General features: G+C 35.5%; 1 protein-coding gene across 6 annotated transcripts in view; it reads right to left on the reverse strand.

The window, feature by feature from the left end:
• Positions 1-24,834, reverse strand: part of LOC134258775 (uncharacterized) — a 56,744-nt gene extending 31,910 nt beyond the window's left edge. For 2 of the 6 annotated variants that reach the window (XR_009990224.1, XM_062741361.1), the window contains exon 1: positions 13,698-13,935. Coding sequence is in view for 4 of the 6 variants with exons in the window: in XM_062741361.1 (XP_062597345.1) it covers positions 13,698-13,755 (58 nt within the window). In the remaining 2 variants the exon portion in view is untranslated. Of the gene's footprint in view, positions 1-6,202; positions 6,651-7,855; positions 7,895-8,471; positions 8,614-9,544; positions 9,628-13,028; positions 13,380-13,697; positions 13,953-24,657 lie in introns of those variants that run through there. The other 4 variants (XR_009990222.1, XM_062741360.1, XM_062741359.1 and 1 more) reach the window with 3 other exon arrangements.
• Positions 24,835-26,921: the final 2,087 nt, after the last annotated feature.

The raw sequence follows: 26,921 nt of genomic DNA on the forward strand, positions 1-26,921 counted from the left end.
TGTTTATTAATTTTCATGATTTTTCGCATATCATATAATTATGTGCATGTATATGAATAGGTATTATATCGCATAAGTATAAAATAATTATTTTCTTTAACTCTTTATGATTAAAACACTTGCCCTTTTCCCAAGTTGTGTACAGACTAAGAACTTACACCTACTCATGAGCAGACCTAGATTTAAACCAAACTTAGTCTCGACTAAGTCTCCGCCTTTTTGTGAAACGCAACTTAGTCCGACTTCCGGGTTTAGTCACTGATTTAGTCCGGACTAAGCTTACGCCTGGTCGTAGGCCTTTTAGAGAGACGAGTCCCTGGAGACATTTAAATATTCATTGCACGGGTTTTAACTGACCGCTGTTAGCACAGAATATTCTAAAACCATTCGAAGCTCTTTTCAGTGCGGATAACTGAATCCCCACCCACCCGCCCTTGCTTTACATGTTTTAAAAAGATTTTATGTTTAAAAATCTTGTTTTGTTTTGTAAAAACGAAGACAATTAAAGAAGATATGATAGTATCTGTAACAATTTTTGTTTAAGTAAACTGCACAACCAGAGCGCTTTACATCCTAATATACGTGTTTGTGTTTATTTTATAAATTATCTATGTTCGTTTGAGTGGCACGAATGAGAACATAAACATGCATTCCTTACGCAGATGGTACATGAATATCGTTCGTTGGCGCGAGCACACTATTTTCATCTTACTTGCTACTTTTATTTCTGCCGATTTCCTATTTACAGCATTTTCCATTTTCGGTGTTTAGTGCGACTTTTCAGTGCATTAAAAATAGTTTTTCTCCATGTTTAATTAAGACGTGAGCTATTTCATTGAGTTGGCAAACACAAGCAAATTGAAAATGCAGGTTTTACTAGAAATCATGTGATTACCCAGCTGATAGTGGAGCACTTGTTATTCAGTGAAAAAAAATATAAATTCATAGGTGGTAAAACATGTAAAACATCGGAGTTATTCAAAAGGTTTACTGTTTTATTGTCAATACTATCAAAAATACCATATGTTTCAAATGTATGTGTACTACTGCACTCCCATTTCAACGGTCGTCATGGCAATAAGTTGCAACCAGAACAAGAGGCCCACAGGCCTTATAGGTCACCTGAGCGTCATGTAATATTTTTTCAGCAATTGACACTGCATGGTTCGTGTTTAAACCAAAAGTCATAAAATTCACAATTTTGAAAAGAGGCACCATTGTTTATCATAATGTAGCGGACAGTATATAGGGAACTTATACTGCCTCGCCAGTGAGCTAGCTTTTCTGGTGATGCGGTAGAGTCTCCCTCTATTTCAGGCAAGTTAAGCAACGGCGAGCCTGTTTAACCCTTGGATGGGTGACCGCTTCACGTTACAAAATTGGTGGCAGCGTAGTGACTCTGGGTGTCTGGTGTCCTGCTTCAGGAAGTCTTAGAGTTAGGACTTAGTGTCCATATTCAGACTTCGTGTCTGTGGACGGCAGGGGTTGCCGTATCTGAAGTTAGATTTCGATCTGCTTCAGGAAGCTCTAAGACTAGGACTTTGTGTCCAAGTACGGACTTCGTGTCCGGGAACGGCATTGGTTGCCGTAGCTGAAGAGGCCCAGATACTCAGAGAGAACTCATGCTAAGCTTCGGGTCGAAGCTTCCCTGAGCGGGGGGAAGTGTAGCGGACAGTATACAGGGAACTTATACTGCCTCGCCAGTGAGCTAGCTTTTCTGGTGATGCGGTAGAGTCTCCTTCTATTTCAGGCAAGTTAAGCAATGGCGAGCCTGTTTAACCCTTGGATGGGTGACCACTTCACGTTACAATAATTATACACTTAACATGCTTAATTTGGTTACTTAATACCCAGAGGTAGATCAGAGTAACAAAGAGAAAATACATTTCCACTTTATAACCACCAGTTGTGCACACCACCCCACAGGAACCAGTAACCCTAGAGCAACATATTTCAAAATTTTATCATAAATTTTATTTCATCATAAATGATTGATTAATACCAAAGAGCAGATTTCAAACATTAATTTATTTTCAGACTAAGTACCCCCCCCCAGTACACCTGACCCAGGGGCCATGAAATTAATCAGTTTGAAAAGGGAACCTTTCTTCGTCATAAATATGTACTTAGATCATTGGCATAATATCTATGAGCAAAGGAATAGATTTTCAAAGAATTCATCCATTTCACTATATAATCAATAGAGCCCCGCCCTAACACCAAACCCCCGACCCAGGGGCCATGAAATTCACAATTTTGGCAGAGACATTCTTGCTCATCATAAATTTGTACTTGGTTAGAATCTTTAATACTCAAGAAGCAGAGAAGGTATTCAAAGAATTTAGGAATTTTTTACTACATAATCAATAGAGCCCCGCCCTAACACCAGAACGTTCAACCCCTGACCCAGGGGCCATGAAATTCACAATTTTGGAAGAGGCAGCCTTCTTCAATATAACTATGTACTTAGTTTATCTAATACCCAGGAGCAGAGAAGAAAATTTTCGAAGAAATAATGCATTTTCTTTATATAATCTATAAATAGTCCCACCCTAACTCCAGAACCCGTGACCCTGGGGTCATGAAATTCATAATTTAGAAAGAGACACTATTGCTCATCATAACTATACATTAAGTTTGTTGTTTGATACCCAAGAGCAAAAAAGAAGATTTTCAAAGAAATAATGCATTTAACTATATAATCTATATAGCCCCATCCAAGCACTAGAACCCCTGACCCTGGGGCCATGAATTTCACAATTTTTGTAGAGAACTCATTGCTGATTACAATCATGCCAACAGTTTGACTGCTTGATGTCCAAGAGTAAAGAAGAAATTCTTTTAATATTGCATTAATTTTAGTGGTTTTGGCCCCTCCCCTCAGCCCCCAGGGGGGCAGGGGCCATGAATTTCACATTTTTTGTTCCCCTTCAATATATGCCAAAAATGGTTGAAATTGGCTCAGTGGTTCTAGAGAAGAAGCTGACAATGTTCAAAAGTTTACGACCGATTGACGACGAACAACGAACGACGGACGACGACGGACAAAAACAGGTAGCAATAGGTCACCTGAGTGACTCAGGTGACCTAAAAACCTAAATCCTTGTGCTTTGTTCATGCAGTGCACTTTTTACTGTAAGGACGAATTCATGAAAAATAGTAAATATCACTTATAATTTATGTTAAAAATAAATAATGTAATAACTATATTTACTAGGGCTGGGGCGATGCATCTTTTTCTATATCGATACGTATCACAATATTTGAGCCACGATACGATATGTATCACGATGTGTTTAGTTGCTTATAAAATCTTTTTTTGCATTCAAATAAACACATTCTTTCTTTGCAAATGAGAATAATTTATTCAAAATAGTTGTTTATATGTTGTTAAACAAAAATATTTTACTCGAGTGGTGTTAATTATTTTTATTTCATTTTTATATTTAACTTATTTATTTTATATATTAAACCCCAAATGTTAAATAAACAAAGAAAAAAATAGGCAGATTTTTTGGGCGATATTTTGATATTTTTTCAAAGGTATCGATACGTGTATCGTCCTCACATATATCACGATATCTTGATATATCGTCCCAGCCCTAATATTCATCAAATCTAAGTACATATTATTATTTTTTTTTTAATTTAAACAATATTTTATTATGAATTAACATAATTGGGTTGGACAGCAGGCACTGCCTATATAAGTCCTTTCCACAATACAAGGATCAAAGTCATACATGTACAAGTAAATATTAGCTACATTGAAAAATATAAATATAAACATGCATATATTCAGTAGAAATGTATATAGCATAACAAATTAAGAAGAACAAAAAATATATATATATGAGCCGATGATATAATTTAAATTTATATTTTAACATATATGACTGGCAATTATATTAATGATTGTATGAATTTAAGAAATTAATAAGAAAACATAAATAGGTTTTGGTTCTGTGGTTTGACAATTGTAAAACAAAGGTAAATAAAATATCATACAAATCGCTTTGTAGTTGCAATAAATTCTTGTACAAGTTTAAATATTGCAATATTTTGGTTGTATGTAAGATTATTGTCTCCATTTAAGATAAGCTGTAAAGATAAAGGCATTGGTAATTGCAAAGTATTAAAGTTTTGCATTAGGTTCTTTCTTTGTATACAGTATTTTGGACAATTCATAAAAAAGTGATATGATGTTTCTGAATTAAACCCGCACATGTCACAACTTTTATCTTCCTTTAAAAAATGATTAAATAAGTCAGCATTTAAATTACTAGCATTATTTCGCAATTGACAATGCAATATATTCATTTTACGACTTCCATAATTGCAATATTTCTTAGGTTTTATGCAGTATATATTCTTTATGGCATTCTTGAATGATGTAAGTGAAGAAAGGTTTCGAATATTAAATGGTAAATCGTTCCAAAGTCTTCAAGTTGAAGGGAGGAAACTTTTCATATATGAAGTTGTTTTGGCTTGTGGAATATGAAATGTAAGATTTTCCTGATTCCGTAAGGGATAAGAATTATCTGGTAGAATGCATTGTTGTAATAAATCTTGCAAGTACCGGGGTGCTAATCCATACACTATTTTATAAAATAACACTAGTTTATGTATTTTTCTTCTTATTTCAAGAGTATCCCAGCCAAGCTCTTCATAAAAAAATAAAAGCTTTGATCTTGATGAATTGATTCTTAAACCAGTTATTATTCGTGCAGCTGCAACTTGAACATCTTCAAGTAATTTTGCATCTCTTTCAGTACAATTATCCTATACAATATTTGAATATTCAAGAACAGGACGAATAAAAGCAAAATATATCTTTATCAAAGCATCCCTCTTAAGTGTGTGCTTTAACATTCTTAAGATAGTTAAACGAGTACAGGCTTTAGCATGAATATCATGTATGTGGGATCTCCAATTACCGTCCTGTTGAAATCTTACTCCTAAATGAGTATGTGTTTCAACATTTTTAATAGTGGGCCCATCTTCAGCAAACTTAATTTTTGGATAGCAAATATTTTTCCTGCTAAAATCTAGGTTGACTGTTTTACAAGGATTGAATTCTACTGCCCATTTATTAGACCACTGTTTTATTTGTCCAAGATCCTTAGTTAATAAATTTGCAGAATTAAAAATATCATCATCAACTATGACATAAAGAGAGGTGTCATCTGCAAAGAGCCTTACAGGACTTGATAATTTTTCAGATATGTCATTAATATACAATAAGAATAAAAAGGGACCAAGGATTGACCCTTGAGGAACACCTGAATTGGTAGCTCTAGTAGTTGATGAAAAGCCATCAAGAACTACTTTTTGAGTTCTTTCAGACAAGTAGTTCTCAATCCAAGTAACAATTTGTTCAGATATACCATAATATTTCAATTTATAAAGGATACCTTTATGCCATACTCTATCAAATGCTTTTGAGATGTCGGAAAAGACAAATCTAATATCTTTACCTCTATCAAGACCAGATATTATTGTATGATATATTTCTAGTAATTGATTAGTTGTGGAATCACCTGGTTGAAATCCAGATTGATATTTATTAATTAAATTATTCTCAAGACAATAATTATACAAGTGCTTGAATATGATTTTTTTCTAAGATTTTGCATACAACTGAGGTTATTGATATTGGCCGATAGTTATTAACATCTTGTGCACTTCCTTTATTTTTATAGATGGGAGTAAATTGTGAATTTTTCCAAATGTCTGGAAGTTGTCCAATAGTAAGTGAATAATTTTAAAGTTTGGTAAGGGGTTTTACTATCGAGTTAGTTATATTTTTAAGAATCAAGGGTGACATACAGTCAGAACCTGGAGGTTTTGTAACATTTATAACTTGGAGCTGATCCAATACTTCCTGCTCTGTGATAACAAAATCATCAAATGATAAGTTCAGTGGTGGTCCTGGTCCGTGTAAAGGTACCTCAGGTTCATTGTTAATGGTTGATACTCCAGCAAAATATTCATTAAGTAACTTAGCTTTTTCAATAGGTTGAAAGTATATATGATTTGAGGACTTTAAGGGTGGTGGTGGTTTGCTTTTATTATTTTGTTTGGTTAAAGATTTAACTATTCTCCACCATGTTATTATTTTATTGATGTACTGAAGAAAACAAATGGCCGTGTTACATGCACCTGATATAAACATGACATGTATATCAACATGATCAAGTCAACTGCTGCCGTTTTCTACAGCTTTTCTATCTTTCTTGGAAACATTCCATATTTTTGGCTTTACATTTGTGAAAGTGGGCGGGCCTATAAAAAAGCACCAATCAGATTCTTTGTTGGATTTGGCAACTGAACTTCAGTAAGATTCAATTATATATCAGTCAGATTCATCAGTGTCATCACTCAACGCATCACAATATTGGTCAAAGTGTATACTTTCAAGCGAGTTTTGCGAAATACACTGTAGCTTAATGTACCCATAAGAATTCAATATCTGAAAGAAATCAGAATTAAAATTAAATAAAACACTTTAACTTGCCTACAACACTTTAATTTGCCTTGACGTTTCTTATAGATTAGTACTCCGGCAATTCCAACTCCAATCACTACTAAAACTGCAACTATTACACCAGCTATTATACCAACTTCAGATCCACCGTTTTCTTTTACATCTATTGAATATAAAAATCATATTTGAGTGTCCAAATGAAATTATGTGTTGCCATTTTTATATAATCAATAAAAATTACAACAAATATACATATATATACAATATATATGTTATAAAGAGTGTCATTACTAAGTTTATTTTTTCGAAGCTCAGTACCTCTACAATTGCAATATTACGGTATAAATACATATTTTTGCTGGTGAATTATCGGCGCATACAACTATTTTCGGTAAAAATAGCAATTTTTAGATTGCTAGTATGTTTCTAGGGAAGTTCTGCCATGAGTTTTTAGCATAATATCCATAGACGTCTTGAACATATAAGCGAGTCATGCGTCATTCTTCAGCGCCATGCATTTCTTACAAAATCCGAAAATGGTGACGTTGTTAGAGCCATTTTAACGTTCTTTTTCCAATTAATGTCGTAAAATTACATTTCTAGATCAGTAGGAATTACAGAAAATGTTAATTTTGTATTGATTTCAAAATAATTTTGAAAGGTGTACTGTCACACAAATGACTGCATGAAGTTAAAAGCTGCGCAAAGTGATGCGCACTCGAATTAGACTCGGCCTCGTTTAAATGAAAAAAAGGAAATGTAATCTAAAGGACTGGAATAATTATTTGTTTTTTCTATTAGTCTGGAATGAAATAAGGAGAATCATATGTACAGCTGCTTAATCTGACAGGCAGCAAAGAAGATTTAAAGCGCTCATTTTAATTAGCCCACTTCTCAATTGATTTCAAGATTCTTCTCAATACTTATTATGGCTTTGTTATCGAACATCGACCAAACGGGAATATGTAAATGGGAAAATAAAAAAAAATTCTCACGTGCATTTCATTAGAGGTAAGTACAATAGAGGTTATCAGCTAAAATGAAGCAATTACAAATTATCTGAAAGAGTCCCAAACCTGAAATCTAGGCTGTTGTAGGAAACAATCATGTAAAGTAATAATTTTGGTTTTATTTCAAGAATAAAAAAAAAGTTATTTGATTTCTTTTTTTAAATATAATTGATTTCCCATTAACCAACAATGCAATTAAAAATTACAAAAATGACAATGATTGCAGTTGCTTTTATTATACATGATTAAAATATGAACCAGGAATATGAAATAGCGTCTTTTATGCAAGGGTAACAATATTATACATCTGACATGCATTTGAAAAAAGAATAGTGCAGACATGCTTAGAAATACTCACATTGATCCTTTGTGATCTTTTGCTCAACGACTGTAGTTTCTTCAAAGACATATATGTCTCCACATCTTAATTAACTTGTGATTTTTAATTTTTAAAATTTCTTTTCTCAAAATACATTTGTTGAATGAGATTTCTTTTTATTCTAAAAAAGCATCAAGTTATCGAATGACTTTTTATTTTCAATACGACTGCAAACTGAGTATGTATATAATTACATTCTCTCTGTTTTCTCCCACTCTGACTCTGTACTCTTGAGTTGCTTTCAAAGCTTTCAAAAAACACAACTTTTTCAGCTATGGTTACAGTTTGTATCTCATACTCGCAAAGTACAATTTACTCCATATAAATATCTCATTCATCTCCTATAAAGCTTTACTAAAGTTTTTCGTGTTTTTCTTCTTAATTTTAAGTCTAGTTAAAATTGCTGATGGAGATGATTTTTTTTAATCGATCAATTTTATTCAATATATTTAATTGATGGTGAAATGTCATAGAAAAAAACAAGCATAATACTCTCGTTTGACTATTAGACCGCTTCTTGTTTCGCAAGGCTACGTAGAAAACTGAATATATCTTTATGCACATCTAAATTCCAAAAATGCAATAATGAGCGTACCTTCGGGCACAATGAGCATTTGTTCCTCACAGTCTCCGGCTGCATTACAGCAGGAGTAGCCAACAGAGACACCACTTGTACAGTTTCTCACCACTGTGTAACCATTCACTGTTTGTGTCGTGCCTGCCTCGTCACCGTAAATCTTAAAAAATTCATAACACTTTTATAAGAACTTATGTTCCTCTCAGGAATTTAAAATCAGTTATCATCTAAATAATAAGACTTACCGATACATGGGTTTATTGGATTAAATTATTTTAAGTAATTTATTAGTATACTTAAATACGTAAACATTTAGAAGAGGCATGCGTGGAGTTGGGGCGTAATAATCTTTATATCGAAAATTATTTTAATAATCTTTTTATAAGAAATATGTTAAGATAATTTTATACAAATCATTTTGAAGAAAATTATTAATTTTGCAAAACTTAACAATTATCCAAAGTTTTTGGTCTTACATGTACCCGTAAGTTCTTTTGCAAAATGGTCCCCTGAACTAAACAAGTCTTTGAAATTAGTTTTAAAAAAATTAATCGATTTTGCTGGAAAGCACAGTGTAATTTATTATTATTTATCATAATCGCGTTCTGTCAAAAAAGGAGCATGTAGACTTTAATTACTGTATACAGGGAAATTTTCGCCCCCGTTTAATTTTCGCCCCTTTCGCCCTCGTTGGAAGTGGGCGAATTTAAAACGGGGCGAATTCTAAGTAGACAGTATAAAATCTTAAACAAAGATCTTTCTGGGCGAATTTAAAATGGGGCAAACTTGTTTCCGAATATGAAAGGGCGAAAATAACACGGGGCGAAAAAAACCCTGTATACAGTAATCAATCACAAGTAATGAATGTCCTATTGATTAGGCCTGTGTCGCTTGATATGCATTGCAAAAGAATAAGGTCTGAGAGGTTTTTTTTTTTAAATTAAATGTAATGTTACTATTTGCCCTTCCTTTTACATTTTTTTTCTTACTAATGAGAGAAATAGGGCAAATAATCATTCAACCGACATTAGTTGATTCAGGATAGACCCACTTTCCTTTATACAGTATAATTTCGATGTAAAATGTGATACCGTTGTTAGGTTTCCGTTCTCTCCTGTAAAACATGTTGATACTGCACATCCGTCTACTAGCTCGGGTTTTCCAAAGCAAAGATCTAAGAAAATAATCCAATAATGTTAATATCAATAGAAAAAGTTAGTTAATTGTGACTTCAACAAGAATAATGCTTTTAAAATGTATGAATCTTATTATAATTAATCAGGAAACAAAGGGAGTTTGATCGATTGATTGTATGTTGTTTAACGTCCCTCTCGAGAATTTTTCACTCATATGGAGAAGCCACCACTTGCCGGTGGAGGGCGAAAAATTTTGTCCTATGCTCGGCACTCAGGGCCTTTGAGCAGTGAGGGATCTTTTTCGTGCCAGCATCTACTGCGACACGGGGCCTCGGTTTATACGGTCTCAGCCGAAGGACCGGTCTCCACGTCCCGCAGTGGGATTCGAACCCGCGACGTAAGGATTGACTCCTTACTTCGCGACTCTAGAGCAGACGCTCTAACCACTGCGCCACGCGACTTTCATGAAGTTGTTTACAAGATCAAACATATAAACAAAAAAATCTTCTTTTCTTTTAAATCTTTCTGACAATTATTATTGTATAGTGGCATATTTGTGCCCCCTACATTCAAGATAAATTATTTTAACATGCAATATAATTATGAAGACATGCGACCTATTCATGTCAACATACAAAATAATCATGCTGGCATGCAAGTTATCAATCTCTTTAGAGAATCTAATTCTAATATAAGTAATCTTACCTACTTACGCCATAAGCATGTTAAAACATTTTGACAAAATAAGTAGCATGTTAAAATAAACAAGAGGCCTTTGGGCCACATCGCTCACCTGAGTAACTTGGGTTATGCAGTTCTTTACCCGATTCCCCCTCTTGCTATACCTATCATGCCCCACTACCCCGGGTCCTACCCTTTTATGATTTTAAAACTTTAGAATCTACCCCCAGGATGCTTCCACATAAGTTTCAGCTTTCCTGGCCCAGTGCTTCTTGAGAAGAAGATTTTTAAATATTTGATCTATATATTTCTATGTAAAACTTGGATTTCCTATTGTGGCCCCGCCCTACCCCCAGGGGTCATGATTTTAACAATTTAATGTCTACACTACGCAAGGATGCTTCCACATAAGTTTCAGCTTTCATGGCCCAGTAGTTCTTGAGAAGAAGATTTTTAAATATTTGTTCTATATATTTCTATGTAAAACTTGGATTCCCTATTGCAGCCATGCCCTACCACCAGGGGTCATGATATTTACAATTTAATATCTACACTACCCAAGGATGCTTCCATAAAAGTTTCAGCTTTCTTGGCTCAGTGATTCTTGAGAAGAAGATTATTAAAGATTTGTTCTACATATTTCTATGTAAAATGTGGATTCCCTATTGTGGCCCCGCCCTACCCCGGGGGTCATGATTTTAACAATTTAATATCTACACTACCCAAGAATGCTTCCACATAAGTTTCAGCTTTCATGGCCCAGTGGTTCTTGAGAAGAAGATTTTTTAGTGACCCTACCCTATTTTTGTCTTTTCTTGATTATCTCCCCTTGTAAGGGGACTTGGCACTTCATATTGACAATTTAAACTCCCCTTTACCCAAGGATGCTTTGTACCAAGTTTGGTTAAAATTGGCCCTTTGGTCCTTGAGAAGAAGTCGAAAATGTGAAAAGTTTACAGACGGACGGACGGTCTGACGGACGACGGACAAAATGTGATCAGAAAAGCTCACTTGAGCCTTCGGCTCAGGTGAGCTAATAACAAGAGGCCCATGGGCCACATCGCTCACCTGAGAAGCTTTGACCATTCTGTTCTTTACCAGATTTCACCCTTGTTATACATAATGCATCCCCACATTACCCCACTGATCATAATTTAGACATTTTGAAATCTACACTACCCCATGATCCTTCCATTGGCACATACATGTATGTTTCAGCTTTTTTGGCCCAGTGGTTCCTGAGAAGAAGATTTTCAAAGATTTTTCCTATATATTTCTATGTAAAACTTTGATTCCCTATAATGGCCCCGCCCTTCCCCCGGGGGTCATGATTCCAACAATTTAGAATTTACACTACCCAAGAATGCTTCCACATAAGTTTCAGCTTTTCTGGCCCAGTGGTTCTTGAGAAGAAGATTTTCAAAGATTTTTCCTATATATTTCTATGTAAAACTTTGATTCCCCATTGTGGCCCCGCCCTGGTCATGATTTGAACAATTTAGAATCTACGCTATACCAGAATGCTTCCATATAAGTTTCAGCTTTTCTGGCCCAGTGGTTCTTGAGAAGAAGATTTTCAAAGATTTTTCCTATATATTTCTATATAAAACTTTGATTCCCCATTGTGGCCCCGCCCTTCCCCCGGGGGTCATGATTTGAACAATTTAGAATCTACACTATACCAGGATGCTTCCACATAAGTTTCAGCTTTTCTGGCCCATTGGTTCTTGAGAAGAAGATTTTCAAAGATTTTTCCTGTATATTTCTATATAAAACTTGATTCCCCATTGTGGCCCCGCCCTTCCCCCGGGGGTCATAATTTGAACAATTTAGAATCTACACTATACCAGGATGCTTCCATATAAGTTTCAGCTTTTCTGGCCCAGTGGTTCTTGAGAAGAAGATTTTCAAAGATTTTTCCTATATATTTCTATATAAAACTTTGATTCCCCATTGTGGCCCCGCCCTTCCCCCGGGGGTCATGATTTGAACAATTTAGAATCTACACTATACCAGGATGCTTCCACATAAGTTTCAGCTTTACTGGCCCAGTGGTTCTTGAGAAGAAGATTTTTTAATGACCCCACCCTATTTTTGTCTTTTCTTGATTATCTCCCCTTGCGAGGGGATATGTCCCTTCATTTTAACAATTTAAATTCCCCTTTACCCAAGGATGCTTTGTACCAAGTTTGGTCAAAATTGGCCCAGTGGTTCTTGAGAAGAAGTCGAAAATGTGAAAAGTTTACAGACGGACAGACGGACAGACGGACGGACGACGGACAAAATGTGATCAGAAAAGCTCACTTGAGCCTTCGGCTCAGGTTAGCTAAAAAGTACAGGCTGACATGATTATCTTGCAGATAGACATACATGAGTCGTGTGTCTACATCATTATGTCGCATGTGAACATAAATAAGTCACATATTGACATGAATATCTTGCATGTTTGCATTATTATTTGCATGTTAACATAGATAAGTCACAAGTCAACATAATTTCACTGCATCTTGCATGTATGATGTTAGATACTGGCGTTAGTGAGTAAATTTGCCCCCAGAATTTAATTTTCTTAGAAGATTAGTAACTTCGTGTTTACATAATTATTTTCTTTTAGACATAATTATTATATGTTGACATATTTTTATTGCATGTTGACATATAATTTATCCAGCTTGTAGGGGACGGAAATAAAATATAATACCATTTTATTTACATATCAATCACTATGACACTCTTTAAACTTTTTCTCTTGACAAACCTTTAACCGACAATCGTAAGAGATACTCCGATGTCCGCTGTGTGACGTTGACATAATTAATCACGAGAACATATTTAGAAACATCACTTTTCTGCACATTCAGTAAAACTAAATTTCTCAGCTGTGATGGATCATTATGATTGTGGAGGAGTCGATTTTGAGCATCTCTGTAGATTTCAAACTTGTTTTCAGCTACAGTATATTTGGCGAAGCTGGGGTCCCCTGATACATCCTGTTTGTACCAAATATAACTATCCACAGTATGGTTCCTCTTCTCAGGTAGATCAAAGGACAAAGTAACATTGTCACTTATGCAGCCTTCAATAAGTTTTTGGACTTTTTGACCAATTACTGCAAAGAAAATACAGACTTTACGGAATGTGGTGTGGACGTTTCCTAGATAATTGATAAATGCTTACACTGCATGTCGCCGTGTGTGTCTAACTCTTCCGCAAAAAAGTAATTTGAGAAATAAATTCATTTTCCACTTTCTGAAATATGTATTTTATCCTTTTTCAGTTGTTTTAAGTTATATTATTAAAGTAATTATTGATATTACAAAGAAAAAGGAGTGTATCTAGATATTTTCATCTGATTCGAACTCAGCACATATATTTTGAATTTAGTGATGAGATATATGACACTATAAATGGATTCAAGCATACAAACCTTGATAAGCAAACACACACACGACAAGAAGACCTGCTTGACTGTGTAGTGGACTCATAATAGCTGAAGAAAAATTACAGATACAAACCCAAAGCTTTAATCGTGCAAAACATATAATAAACACATTAACCAGGAAATAACAGTAAAACGTATGCTACAAAAAGGAAGGAAACGGATGGATAAGTGAGTAATGTTTCAACTTTCCTGAATAAATATGAGGTAAACTAAATCAATTATGAGAAAAAAAATACAATAACAATTTCTAGCTTTTTAAACTTGTACATGTAATTGGATTAGATATACTTGAAGGTTTAGCAGGTGTGACAAATAGAGTGACAGTGATATTATAATCACGAAGTTTTAACCGTATTACTTGATTACATTTTTCTTTAGTGCATTGTGTTTTGATACGACCCCCGAATTCTGTCAGACGATGTGTATTGCCGCATACGTTATTTTGTTTGCTTTTCGAGATTTTAATGTTGTTATGATGTTAAATTAATTGTTATCTATAGCTTCCTATATTGTATACATGATCACATAATTAAAACGGTGTTTGTTTAGCGATTATTCGGTAAATTGTTACCTGGTATGTTTTCTCTTTCGCCGCATGGTTTGTTATTCCGGAAGTGCGGTTTCCCAGAATGCATTTTTCTTAAAATGTTAAAAGTTGTAAGCGGCGATTTATTTAATTAATTGTATGTCAATCTTCTTTAATTATTACGAAAGTAATTTTGTTTATAAAGTAGCTATAATATTTTACTTGTTTCTATTTTATGATGAAACGTGTGTACAACTTTTTGTTATCGTGGGAATAAGGTTATCGCGTATCGCCTGTGATTGGTTGATGATCAGGTGCGCGACGTTTCTTATTGGTTATCGTATTCTACGTCATTTCGTAGTATTTTATGACGTATATATAGTAAGAACGAGAGTTGCAGACAGCAGAGTAGACAGAGATTAGATTACAGACAGTAGATTACACCAGTGTAAAGGTGTGTGGTTAATTTAGTTTTTTTGGGGTTAAATAATTTGATTAAGTGGTGTGGGAGAAAACTTTATTCAGAGATTGAATAATATTTATTTACCAGTATATTACTGGTGTGGATTTTCATGATTACTGGTTTATTACCAGTTTAGGATTAAACTTGGGATTTTAATAGGTCTAAGAGAGTTAGACTTGCACATGAATTATTTAATTACTGGATAAGACTCCAGTTATAGAGGGTTTTTTTTATGAGTTTGTGAAACACCAGAGATTTTGTGAAATGTTGAACAGTATTGTTTTGTTTCCTGTTAAATAAATTTATAAACTTTCAATGGAGTTCTTGACTTGTTGAAGACAGTCCAGTTAGCGTATCCGCACGTTACAATTTTGGCATCCACGGCGGGATCTGTAAAATTTACAGATCCAGTGATTGAATTCTGTACCTCTAAAAAAAGAAGTTTTTCATGTACCTGTAAGTTACAGGTTATTTAAAAAAAAAAAAAAAACATTTGGTATACAATACTGTTTACTTGCATTATCTTGGTGTTTTATGTACAAGTTATTTTACTTGTTTACAAAGTAACTTTATGTCATGGGTTCTAAGAGAAAAGCTCGTAGTCGCGCGGCAAGAAGAAGTCGAGATTTGGAATCTCCTGTAAGCAGACACGTAGAAGAGGATGTGCTGGTGGGTAGAGACTACAGTTCTGACGCATCTCAATCTGTCCAGTCTGAAAAAGAAGAAAGAAAACGGATTGAAACACCTGCTAATAACACAAACATTAGCACAAGACTGACAAGTTCTACTCCACAAACAAATGTAGAGTCCGAAATTTTTGCAACTAATGCAGGTAAATTACCTGCTGCAGATCATACATGTTTAGTACATGTTACAAACAATACCCTTTTGCAACACAATTCAGGTGATGTACCTGTAACATCCAAAAGCTCGTTTACACCAGTAAGTTTTTCTGATGTAATCCAGGTACCCAGCACACATACTAGAGCTCCTACTCCTAGCTCTTTGACAAATGTATATAAGGGTAACAACTCAGTGCACTCACTATTTTCACATGAAGTAAGTGCTAGGCCACCATTATTTTTGTCGGGTACTCAAGGTCCAGTAGCTTCACCTTTAGTAAGCTTAAGAAACCCACTGCCAGATCATTTACAAAATTGCAACACTGGTTACTTGACAACACTCTCAACTGCACATTCTGTACCTCACAATCATAGTCCTTCAATGACCAGCAGTACTTTCATGCATTGTCAAGAGCCACTGCACACAATTCAGTCAGGGCATGTACCAAATAGTTCAAAACCTTATTTTAATGTTGGCACATTAGGACCTGTCCATACAATGTCCAGTACACACAATACAGGTTATGTACCTGTCATATCTCATACTGGTCAGTTTTTACCAGTTTCCTCACCAGCCAGTACTTTACCTGCTGCTTGTACAGGTCAAATTCCTGTTCTTACATCTTTAGGTAATATACCTATTGTTTCAAGTATGGGTTTCCCTTCTAATTACCCATCATCTTACGTGGTCCAGAACGCCTCTGCCACAAGCTGTGCCTTTGGAAGAAGTCAAAATGGTGCTCCAAACAACAACACCAGTCATCGTTTTCAAAACTATCTGGCTCCACCTAATGATGCTCCATTGCAGATCCATAATGATAATGTGTCGCCAACCTCAAACATTGCCCAGCTAATTCAAGCCGAGGTGGAAAAAGCAGTACAGAAACTGTCAGCCAAAATGCAGCATGCTAGGCCAGCGACCAACAAATATCAGTATGAAGACAATTCTGATTCAGACCTGGAAGATACAGAGTCCAGTGATGCTAGATCTTCAGTCGTCTTTCATGAAACCAAATCCAGAGATTCCAGAGTAAAGTTACCTCCCTTTAATGGCAAAGAAGATTGGAAAATTTGGTACGCAAGATTTGAGGAGATCGCAGAAAGGAAGAGATGGGGTGAAAAACGAAAACTTGACGAGTTATTGCCACGTTTTCATGGGGTAGCAGCAGAATTTGTTTATGGCCAACTAACCAAATCTACTCGAAGAAACTATAGGAAACTGACGGAGGAATTAAACAACAGGTTTCGGGTTGTCGAAACTAGAAAGACCTTTATATCCAAGTTTAGTAACCGGCAACAAAAACCTGGAGAGAGAGTGGAGGATTACGCCGCTGAATTAAAACGATTGTATGACAAAGCACACCCCAAGAGAAACTCCGAGACGCGAGAAGAAGATCTATTACGAAGATTCTTAGATGGTCTAGCAGACGGCGATGCCCAGTTTCATGTCGAATATGTCAAAGAACCAGAGAATATAGACGAGGCCGTCCTACAAGTAGTAAATTTCGAAGAGACTGGTCGAGCACAGAAAAACAAGCAGAAAGCTGTGAGACAAATCAAAGAACAGAAAACTGAAGCCAGAAGTGAGGCCTTTAAGAAGTTTCCAAAGGGAGGTCAGATCAAAAGTACAGCAAAACAGACAGAAGAACAACAAAGAAATAATGACTTGGAAGTACAGCTGCAAAAGTTAAGCAAGGAGTTAGAGTTTTACAAGCAGAAATATGGCACAAAAGAGGAGACTGAAATTTTAGCAGATAACAGGACCAACGAACTACAGCAAGTGACAAACCACATGAAAGTCGAAAATGGTGACAAAAGAATACCTACTATTGTCTGTTACTGCTGTAAACAAAATGGACACTATGCACGGGAATGTCCCCTGAAAATAACGCACAACCAGACTCAACAGCCTGTTGTTAGACCCCATCCTTTAAATGGCCATTAGCCATTTCTGAGGGTCGAGGGATGGCTACAAAGATTACTACTGAGGACCGACAGACGGACAGTAGAGACTCTACAAAAGAAGAAAAACTAGATTCAACTACAAAATTAAACAGATTACCAAATACAACAGGAATTTATCTAGAGGGAACGGTGAATGGGTATTTTGTTCATTTTACTACAGATACTGGAGCTTCCACCAGTATTCTGTCTCACAGAGTATACAAGAAATTAAAGGATGATAAAAAACCTTTGTTGATAGGAAATTCTCAACTCCGAGGTGCAGGTGGGGCAAATATACCTGTTTATGGGTATGGATCCTTTGAAATTCAAATTGGAGAAGTAAAAATAGAGAAACAACTTCTGGTAGCAGACATAGAAGACGATGCTCTGCTGGGAATGGACATTTTAATGGATAAAGAAAGTAAAGCCGAAATTCATCTGGACAGAAAAATTATAAAATTTTATGGACATGAAATTCCATGCATTTCAAATGATGATGAATCGAAATTGACTCTTAGATCAGCTGACCAATACACTATACCCCCTATGAGCGAAATGCTGATTCAGGCATTTGTTGAACGCAATCATGAAGAAGATCAAGAAAAATTGTTCCTTTTTGAATCTTCACCAGAATTTACAGCTAAATCTTCATTGCTTGTGGCGCCAGCAGTGATTGATATTGTTAGGAAAGTTACAGTACCCTTGAGAATCATGAATCCTCTGGAAGAAGCAAAAACATTGTACCAAGATACAGTTCTGGGAACTGCTGAGGTCTGTTTGGAGGTATCAAGATTGGGTTTACATGTAGCTGATAAAAACGATGTCAGAAGAGTAGCTGAAAATGGAGAGGGGTTGGAAGGTCAAACTGAAGAGGAATCTTTAGCACACTTGACAGATCTGTATGAGAGGTCTGTAAGCAACTTGTCCAAAGAAGAGGCAAAAACCTTGAAAACCCTGTTAAATAGTTATTCAGAAGTCTTCTCCAAAAATGAATGGGATTTAGGCAGAACTCACCTCACAGAGCATGAAATAATAACTGAAAATCATCGTCCAATAAAACAGCCTCCACGTCGAGTGCCCTTGGCTTTGGCAGATGAAGAGAAAAATGCAATTCAGCAACTTCAAGACAAAGGAATCATTAGACCGTCTTTGTCTCCTTGGGCTTCTCCTTTAGTCCTAGTAAAAAAGAAGAATGGGAAAATACGAGTATGTGTTGACTATAGAAGACTTAACCAAATTACCACAAAGGATGCATTTCCGTTGCCACGTGTTCAGGATTGCTTAGATTCAGTGGCAGGTTCAAGATATTTCTCTACACTAGATCTCACCTCTGGTTACCATCAAATCAAAGTTAAAGAAGATGATATAGCCAAGACAGCTTTTGTAACCAAATATGGTCACTTTGAATACGTTACCATGCCATTTGGGCTAACCAATGCTCCAGCAACCTTTCAAAGAGTTATGGAGTTAGCCATGAGAGGGTTACAATGGGAAATCTGCTTAATCTACCTCGATGATATCATAATCTTCAGCAAGTCCTTTGATGAACACGTTGAACGAGTAAAACAAGTTTTAACAAAACTACATGAAGCTGGATTAAAATTAAAACCTGAAAAATGTGAACTTTTCCAAAAAGAGGTCAAGTTTTTAGGCCATACAATAAACAAAAATGGCATTGCTCCAGATATGCAGAATGTGGAAAAAATTGTCAACTGGCCATGTCCAAAGAATTTAACAGAAGTTCGCCAATTTCTTGGGATGGCATCATATTACAGAAAATTCATCAAAGATTTTTCCACAAAGGCCAAGCCCCTTACAAACTTAACAAAGAAAAATGAACCATTTCATTGGACTCAAGATTGCCAAACAGCCTTCACCATTTTGAAGAATGCTCTAATAGGTCCAGAAATCATGGGCTATCCAGACCCTAATAAAGGCACCTTTATACTAGACACTGATGCCTGTGATATAGGAATTGGCGCAGTTTTGAGTCAAAAACAAGATGGACGCGAAAGAGTAATTTCTTATGCCAGTCGAACCCTCAATAAAGCCGAGAGAAATTATTGCGTAACCGACAAAGAATTACTGGCAGTCAAGCATTTTATTGAGTATTTTAGGCAATATTTATCTGGTCGAAAGTTCATTGTTAGATCAGATCATCAAGCACTTGTATGGCTGTTTAACCTCAAAGAACCAAAAGGAAGAGTGGCAAGATGGCTAGAAATTTTATCAGCTTATGACTTTGAAGTGGAGTACAGACCAGGCCCTAAACACGGAAATGCAGATGCTCTCTCTAGATGTATAAATCCAAGAGACTGTCAGTGTGACATGGTTGACAATATGGACATACTGAAATGCGGCCCTTGTAAAAAATGCATCTCTAGAGCCAATAATATACCGAACGAAAAAATTTCCACTCCAAAACTTTCTGCGACTTTAAGAAAAGTAGTTACCAGGAAGCAGCAACAGGAATCCATTTCATCAGACTGCACCATTTGGAAAACCCATTATTCATCTTCTACACTCCACAAACTTCAGGTTGAAGATCCTGACATTGCCCCTGTTCTACAACAGAAGTCGAAAAGTGAGCGACTATCAAAAGCTGACTTAGTGTCTTATTCAGTTGCCACTAGACATTACTTTAGCCTGTGGGATCAACTTGTCATCAAAGATGGAGTTCTTTATAATTTATGTAGAACTACGTTAAGCAATACCATTGAACAATTCATCGTCCCGAAAGTTATGAAGAAAGAAATCCTCACCATGTGCCATTGTTCTCCATTATCAGGACATTTAGGGATTAAGAAAACAAAATTTAGAGTTACCAGAAACTTTTACTGGTTTGAATTGAAGGAAGAAATCAGAATATTTATTGTATCTTGTGAAAACTGTTCAGTAAACAAACCTCCTGCACATAAACCCAAAGCTCATCTGGGAAGTATGTTGTTTGGTGCCCCATGGGATTGTCTGGCCACAGATTATATTGGTCCTTTACCTATTACAAAGAGAAAGAATAGGTACATTGTTGTTTTTATGGACTACTTCACAAAATGGGTTGAAGCTTTCCCCGTTCCAGATCAGACAGCGGAATGTACAGCTCGAGTACTTTTGAATGAAATTATTACAAGATATGGTTGCCCTACAACTATACATTCGGACCAAGGTCGAAATTACGAGTCCAATATCTTTCAAGAATTATGTGCATTATTACACATTAAGAAAACTAGAACTACTGCCCGAAACCCAAAATGCAATGGAATGGTTGAGCGATTCAACAGAACGCTTATAAGAATGATAAAAGTTTTCATAGCTGATGCTCATGATGAATGGGATCTAAATTTAAGCTGCTTGACATCAGCTTACAGATCAACATGCCACAAATCAACTGGACTTTCACCAAACTTACTAATGTTTGGTCGCGAACTCAGAATGCCTTATGAAGTGACTCATCATCCACTGGCTACTAATGGCGAAGAAGTTTCTTCATATGGGGAATTTGTGGAGGAAATTAGATCAAACCTTTATAAAGCTCATGAGATATGCCGGAGACATTTAAAACAAGCTGCACAAAGACAAAAAGATGTTTACAACACAAAAGTTTTGACTTATAAATATACAACTGGTGATGTTGTTTGGCTCTTAAATGAAAAACTTGGAGAAAATGAATGTCCAAAATTTAAACAAGTTTATGTAGGACCTTGCATTGTTACCGAGGTCTACTCTGACTTGGTTTTCAAGCTCCAGATTGACGCAAGAGGAGAGAGTCGAGTTGTCAACCACAACAAGTTGTTGCCTTATCGAGGTGATGACCCGCCCAAATGGATCCAGAAAGTTGCTATGGAGATGAGAAGAAATCAAAATTAGACTTACCGTTTTTGTTATTCTCTGTCATGCCTTTGCAGCCTACAAATAACAAATAAAATAAACTATTATGAATACAACAAGAGAGTTGTTGTTTATCATGTTCATATTTACATGATGCAAGTCTAACTATTGGTTTAAATAAATGGGGTATTCTTCTGATTAGAATTTTATGGCTATTAAGAAAGTATAGCTATTCTTGTATATAATGTCATATTATTGTTAATATAAATTACATAGTACTTTCCATGTTTCTATTGCAGATAATTACCCTTGCAAGATGTCTTTGATGACTACAGCTGGCAGGAGAGGCCGAGTGTGGGGTTGCGTTGTGTGCCCGTACAGAGGAGAGAGACACACTGTAATGAAGCACGTGTACTCAAAACACTTGACCATAGACGAGTGGCCCTATCATTGTACCCTGTGCCAATACAGCCATTACAACTACACCAACTTTAGCAGTCACATCAAATGGTATGAAATTCATCGTTCCATGGCCTTATCAGTATCTTACACACTTATGGGTCCAGAGGAGATTCGGCCGGAGAGCAAGGTGGTGTTCTCCATGATGCGGCAGTGGTCCATCGAGGAATCCCGGAGATACTGGGAGAGCAAAAGAAGACCCACGATTCCTCCACTTCCCAATCCATCTGTCCAGATCAGCTATGCTACCATTGCACCACGTACATCTCCACCATTATCTGTGCCATCAGCTTCTGTCACTGTAGTGGGTCCATCTGCTGCTCCTCCATCTGCTGCCGTGCCCGTGTTATCTCCTGTTGTGCCGGTTTCATCTGTTGCTGTGCCCATCTCATCTGCTGCTGTGCCTGTCTTATCTTCTACTGTTCCTCCTCCTTCAGTCTCCACGATCACTCCACTTAACAATGAAGAAGCATCTGTCCTTGAAGAGTTTTTGATCCTAGAAGATACTAGCGAGTTCGATCTGGAAAATGTGCCTCCCAAAACTACCAGGGACATAGGAGTGAATACCTCACCATTTAAGGATGATGTAGCGGAGCTGAAAGCCATCATTGAAAGACAGGCCAGAGCCCTGAGAAACAACACCCTTGCCACCAACAGGCTAGAAGAACTCCTCAAGAGATCCCAGACGCAGCAGGAGATGAGATCTATGCATCACGGACCAGGGGAAGGAGAACGTCCTAATATTTCGTATCGGCAGAAGTCTCCGCCACCTCCCAGAATGAAATCAGTTGTTTATCAAATGCCCAGAAGACCATCAGCAAGGAAACCAGAGCCGTACCGAAGACCATCTCCCCTTGAGAATCTTTTGAAGCCTGAAAGAAAGAGTAAAAATGGACATTAACTTTGTGCTAAGTATATTTCCCCTCAGATAAGTTAACTTGTTATAATATTTCTTTTATTGATAATTGGGAAGTAAGGTTAGGATTGGGATGGGTGGTGGACTTTCTGTGTATTTTTCATTGTAACTTCGAGCATTGGTGGTTTATTTTGCTTGAATTTGTATGTTATCATATTACCAAATGTTATAATTGTAATGATAGTTTGATGTATGTACATTGTATATACTTGAGAGTGTCTGAAGTAATAAATTGGAGTACTTGAATGTATTTTGAGCAATGACTGTACAATCATTTTGAATGATTGAGAATTCATATTTTACTTGATGTCTTTGTTGAATGACTTTCATTGGAATTGGTAATTTATTTATGAATCTAATTATCTTTGAAGACAGTAACCTGAGAGATTGATCTGTGTACTTACCTTTTATTATTTTTCATGAGAGCTTACGATTAGTAACATGAATTGTGTCCATTGGTATCCTCTGTTCTGATTAACTCTGTAAAGGAAATCAAGGAAGATTAGGATATGTTACTTGAGTAACTAATTATAGTTATGCTTATGTACCTTTGTCTCTAAATTATTAGCATTAACAAAGTACATTGTTATCAGTTGTTAGCATTTATGTGCAAGTACAGATGCACATATTTACATGATGTTATATTTTTATACTTACCTTGTCATGTTTTCATGCATTGTTGTCATATTTTCATATTTGCATTGTTGTTATAGAATCATCCTTCCATATATTGTTACATCACACTTTCATCTTGATTTGAGATCATCTTTTCATTCTTGCATTGTTGACATTTTTTTTTATTGTTGTAAAATAAGTCCAAAGGGACTTGGACAATTTTAACAGGGGGCAAAATGTGACAAATAGAGTGACAGTGATATTATAATCACGAAGTTTTAACCGTATTACTTGATTACATTTTTCTTTAGTGCATTGTGTTTTGATACGACCCCCGAATTCTGTCAGACGATGTGTATTGCCGCATACGTTATTTTGTTTGCTTTTCGAGATTTTAATGTTGTTATGATGTTAAATTAATTGTTATCTATAGCTTCCTATATTGTATACATGATCACATAATTAAAACGGTGTTTGTTTAGCGATTATTCGGTAAATTGTTACCTGGTATGTTTTCTCTTTCGCCGCATGGTTTGTTATTCCGGAAGTGCGGTTTCCCAGAATGCATTTTTCTTAAAATGTTAAAAGTTGTAAGCGGCGATTTATTTAATTAATTGTATGTCAATCTTCTTTAATTATTACGAAAGTTATTTTGTTTATAAAGTAGCTATAATATTTTACTTGTTTCTATTTTATGATGAAACGTGTGTACAACTTTTTGTTATCGTGGGAATAAGGTTATCGCGTATCGCCTGTGATTGGTTGATGATCAGGTGCGCGACGTTTCTTATTGGTTATCGTATTCATTTCGTAGTAGCAGGTAACAGCATTTTTAGTCATTATAAACAGTTTTCAGAATTTCAAAAATTGGAAATCAAAATTGCAGAAGTTTAGCAATAATGTAACTGCAATATCAAATATATTCATTATTATTGACTATGAAGGTGTCTGGTTGCAGGGTTAGTCTGTTTAACGTCCATTCGATATTTTTCACTCATCCGCAGAGGCCCCTATTTATCCAAGGGTAAAATATCCAAAAATGAAACAAATGTGTCAGATTGTACATGTGGTGTCTTTTATTTCAAGCTCACCAATTAAGACAGATGACAGGCAAATTCACTATAATTAATCCTTTTTATGTGGTGTCACCAATTGAATTCAAATACATTTACTTTTCACATAGTCATGACATAACTTATACTTAAGATGCATTCTTGAAGGCATGTTTTGCCCAGTCAATAACTTCAAAAATTAATGTCAAAATTGAGGAAGATTAGAACAAATTGGAATAAAGTCTTCTTGGTAAACACACAAATTATATTTCAACATTGGAAAGTGCTCAAAGATAGGCTTACCATTTATTTATTCCTGTTTCACTAAGAATACATTATTCTAACGATAAGTTCGAGGCTTATGTAAACTCCGCATGTCACACTACCTCCTGTCCCATGTGAAGATCCGCCATTTTAATAGCTGAATCAGAATTATCAAAATCTATAAAGAAATTTTTAAAAATGAAATTGAAGGTAATTAATGCACAGAAAATAATACTTAAACAAGTATTAGCTTTCCTAAAAAGCTTGTCTGACGTGGTTTGCTTAAATTCATAAAGCGGAAAGAAATAATATATTATGTTATATAATTTCTTTCGTTCGATAATTAATATATCTTCATATTGTAAACAATAACTTTCAATTGAAGCTCCTGGCTCCAGGATCATGAAACAAACTAAGAATTAAGTGAAATTTTTAATCGCCGATAAAATATTTATTAATTATGGAATTTATTTCTTCATTTGCACATAACAACATCTTTATGAAACAATATTAAAAATATCCCTAACCCTAACCCTAACCCTTCTGGTCTGCTTGACTTTTACATTATTTTATTATAAAATCAAGATTTTGATCGACTTAGGCTTAAGATGTTTCAAGATCCCGGGTCAGCATTTTTCAAGTAATGTTTTATATGTTAAATGACCTAACTGATTTTTTAATCAACAAACAGAATAAAATGAAGGTTGTAAATGATGAAATCAATGAAAAGATCTTTGATCACATAATGGGCGCGTATAACCCTAACCCTAACCCTGGCGATAACAATCTTGGCAGAGCGTTACACATGCTGACCATTCCCCTGCTGTTCTTGAAAGCTTTCATAGCTTCTCAAACAATTTGATGTACAATGATTCTCTATTTAACACTGTTACGTAATTGATTGATGAAATTCTGAACTGAAGCATCTGGGAAAAGAAACAAGAAATAATATATTATGTTATATAATTTCTTTCGTTCGATAATTAATATATCTTCATATTGTATACAATAACTTTCAATTGAAGCTCCTGGCTCCAGGATCATGAAACAAACTAAGAATTAAGTGAAATTTTTAATCGCCGATAAAATATTTATTAATTATGGAATTTATTTCTTCATTTGCACATAACAACATATCTGTGAAACAATATTAAAAATATCCCTAACCCTAACCCTTCTGGTCTGCTTGACTTTTACAAATTTTATTATAAAATTAAGATTTTGATCGACTTAGTCTTAAGATGTTTCAAGATCCCGGGTCAGCATTTTTAAAGCAATGTTTTATATGTTAAGTGACCTGATTTTTTATTCAACAAACAGAATAAAATGAAGGTTGTAAATGATGAAATCAATGAAAAGATCTTTGATCACATAATGGGCGCGTATAACCCTAACCCTAACCCTGGCGATAACAATCTTGGCAGAGCGTTACACATGCTGACCATTCCCCTGCTGTTCTTGAAAGCTTTCATAGCTTCTCAAACCATTTGATGTACAATGATTCTCTATTTAACACTGTTACGTAATTGATTGATGAAATTCTGAACTGAAGCATCTGGGAAAAGAAACAAGAAGAGGCAAACTAATTTACAATGTATTATCGTCCAAAATATAATCGTTGGAAAGGAGTGAAGTATAACACTTCAGCAACATACAATTCTATTTACAAATAATAATAAGAACTAGATGCGATCTTGTTGCTGAGGCAACAAGCAGGTCTTCCGACCCACTTCTCTTTTGCAATCTAGTCTGCGTCATCCTATGAAATAGATTCCATAATGTATTTTTTTCGTTTACGTTCATTTACAGTAGTTTCTCAACACAGATCGTGATTGTTCCAGGTATTTCACAAAATATCTCCAAATATAGCTTTTAAAAATCGGCGAAATTTTCCACACATGTTATAAAAGAGTGAAAAGTAATTTGCAACTGAAAAAAGACAAAAACAAAGAAAAAATTTGGGGAACGCCCCGAGCGGGATTCGAACCCGCGACAGTAAGACAAAGTTTGGTTCTGTCATATCTTCGCAATAAACGCACGCATGAAAAAAATGAAAACATATATAGATATCGTTGAAGACGCTCTATAAACCCTGTAAATCTGAAAGAAAAATATTGAAAAACAAAAAAGTTGAAAAATTAGACTTTTTAAATTCACTTCCGTTTGCGACCAGAAGTAGGAACGACAAAAAATGAAGGACGTTCGGCACATCTACATTTGATGCTCTTTCATGTCCATGAGTTTCAATGTCATATCTTTAGCCGTTTTCGAGAAAACTGGGGTACAAAAATCCATTTAAAAAA

This window comes from Saccostrea cucullata, unplaced genomic scaffold (assembly GCF_032062105.1).
Source record: "Saccostrea cucullata isolate Sc308-1 unplaced genomic scaffold, CSIRO_AGI_Scuc_v1 ctg27, whole genome shotgun sequence".
NCBI lineage: Eukaryota > Metazoa > Mollusca > Bivalvia > Ostreida > Ostreidae > Saccostrea > Saccostrea cuccullata.